Source organism: Poecilia latipinna, unplaced genomic scaffold (assembly GCF_001443285.1).
Source record: "Poecilia latipinna isolate Pla-1442-1.1 unplaced genomic scaffold, P_latipinna-1.0 Scaffold3035, whole genome shotgun sequence".
Taxonomy (NCBI): Eukaryota; Metazoa; Chordata; class Actinopteri; order Cyprinodontiformes; family Poeciliidae; genus Poecilia; species Poecilia latipinna.
Genome location: NW_015115651.1, coordinates 1 through 1,259, shown reverse-complemented (window position 1 = coordinate 1,259; position 1,259 = coordinate 1). Strand labels below are relative to the sequence as shown.

General features: G+C 53.9%; 1 protein-coding gene across 1 annotated transcript; it reads left to right on the top strand.

Annotated features, from left to right (window-relative positions):
* The first annotated feature begins 22 nt into the window (after positions 1 to 22).
* Positions 23 to 722, top strand: LOC106939946 (arf-GAP with Rho-GAP domain, ANK repeat and PH domain-containing protein 3-like). The gene is made up of 3 exons (XM_015022531.1): positions 23 to 292; positions 358 to 494; positions 567 to 722. The coding sequence occupies exons 1-3, from the start codon at positions 220 to 222 to the stop codon at positions 696 to 698; spliced, it is 342 nt and encodes a 113-aa protein (XP_014878017.1). The 5' UTR covers positions 23 to 219; the 3' UTR covers positions 699 to 722.
* Positions 723 to 1,259: the final 537 nt, after the last annotated feature.

Below are 1,259 nucleotides of genomic sequence, written 5' to 3'. Positions count from 1 at the left end.
ATGGTCCAATTTCCAAATAAGGTAAGAGACAGACAGTGGTCCGTCCCGCCCCTTCCGGTTTGCTGCAGCGAGGTCCTTCTCCCCTAGTCTGGGAGTCCAGCCTTTCGCTTAACGTTTTGGACCTAGTTTAGATCTAATGGACCCAGTTCTCCTCGTCCTCCAGAGCGTCCGCTGCATCCCAAGGAGAAGGTTCTGGAACAGGCGCTGCAATGGTGCAAGATGGCTGACCCAAGCTCCGCCCACCTGCTGGTGAAGAGGCTTCCTACAGGAGAAGGCCTGAACATCCTGACCTGTAGGTGGCGCACCTGGATCCCCCTGTCTGTCTGTTACTAGCTCACCCCCCCCCCTCCCTCCCAGCTTACAGGTGTGACGTCATGAAGGTGGGGCTGCTGCGCTGCAGGGAGGAGCCTCCCAAGCTGCTGCAGGGGAACCGCTTCCAGGAGAGAACCTTCCAGATCCGGGACCACAAACTGCTGCTGCTCAAGGACCGGAGGGTAGGCAGAACCTCCAGGCCCGGTTCTGACCCGGTTCAGCGCGGTTCTGACCCGCTCTGTGTCTCTCTCCAGAGCATCAAGCCAGAGAAGGAGTGGCCCCTGAAAACCATGAGGATCTACATGGGGATCCGCCGCAAGCTGAAGGCTCCCAGCAGGTACCAGAACCAGGAACAGAACCAGGAACAGAACCAGGAACAGAACTAGAACCAGAACCAGGAACACAACCAGACCCAGACCTAGAACCAGGAACAGAACCAGGAACAGAACCAGAACCAGAACCAGAGCCAGAAACAGAACCAGAACTAGAACCAGGACCAGAACCAGGAACACAACTAGAACCAGAACCAGGAACAGAACCAGAACTAGGAACAGAACTAGAACTAGGAACAGAACTAGAACTAGGAACAGAACCAGAACCAGAACTAGAACCAGGAACAGAACCAGAACCAGGAACAGAACCAGGAACAGAACCAGAACCAGAACCAGAACCAGGAACAGAACCAGAACTAGAACCAGGACCAGAACCAGGAACACAACTAGAACCAGAACCAGGAACAGAACCAGAACTAGGAACAGAACTAGAACCAGAACCAGGAACAGAACCAGGAACAGAACCAGAACTAGGAACAGAACCAGAACCAGAACCAGGAACAGAACCAGGAACAGGAACAGAACCAGGAACAGAACCAGAACCAGGAACAGAACCAGAACCAGGAACAGGAACAGAACCAGGAACAGAACCAGAACCAGGAACAGAACCAGAAC

Excerpts from the sequence above, each read along its gene's own strand:
- LOC106939946 (XM_015022531.1), top strand. The coding sequence starts at position 220 with ATGGCTGACCCAAGCTCCGCCCACCTGCTGGTGAAGAGGCTTCCTACA. Across the intron at positions 293-357 it reads AGGCCTGAACATCCTGACCT|CTTACAGGTGTGACGTCATG; the intron begins GTAGGTGGCGCA and ends CCTCCCTCCCAG. Across the intron at positions 495-566 it reads TGCTGCTCAAGGACCGGAGG|AGCATCAAGCCAGAGAAGGA; the intron begins GTAGGCAGAACC and ends GTCTCTCTCCAG.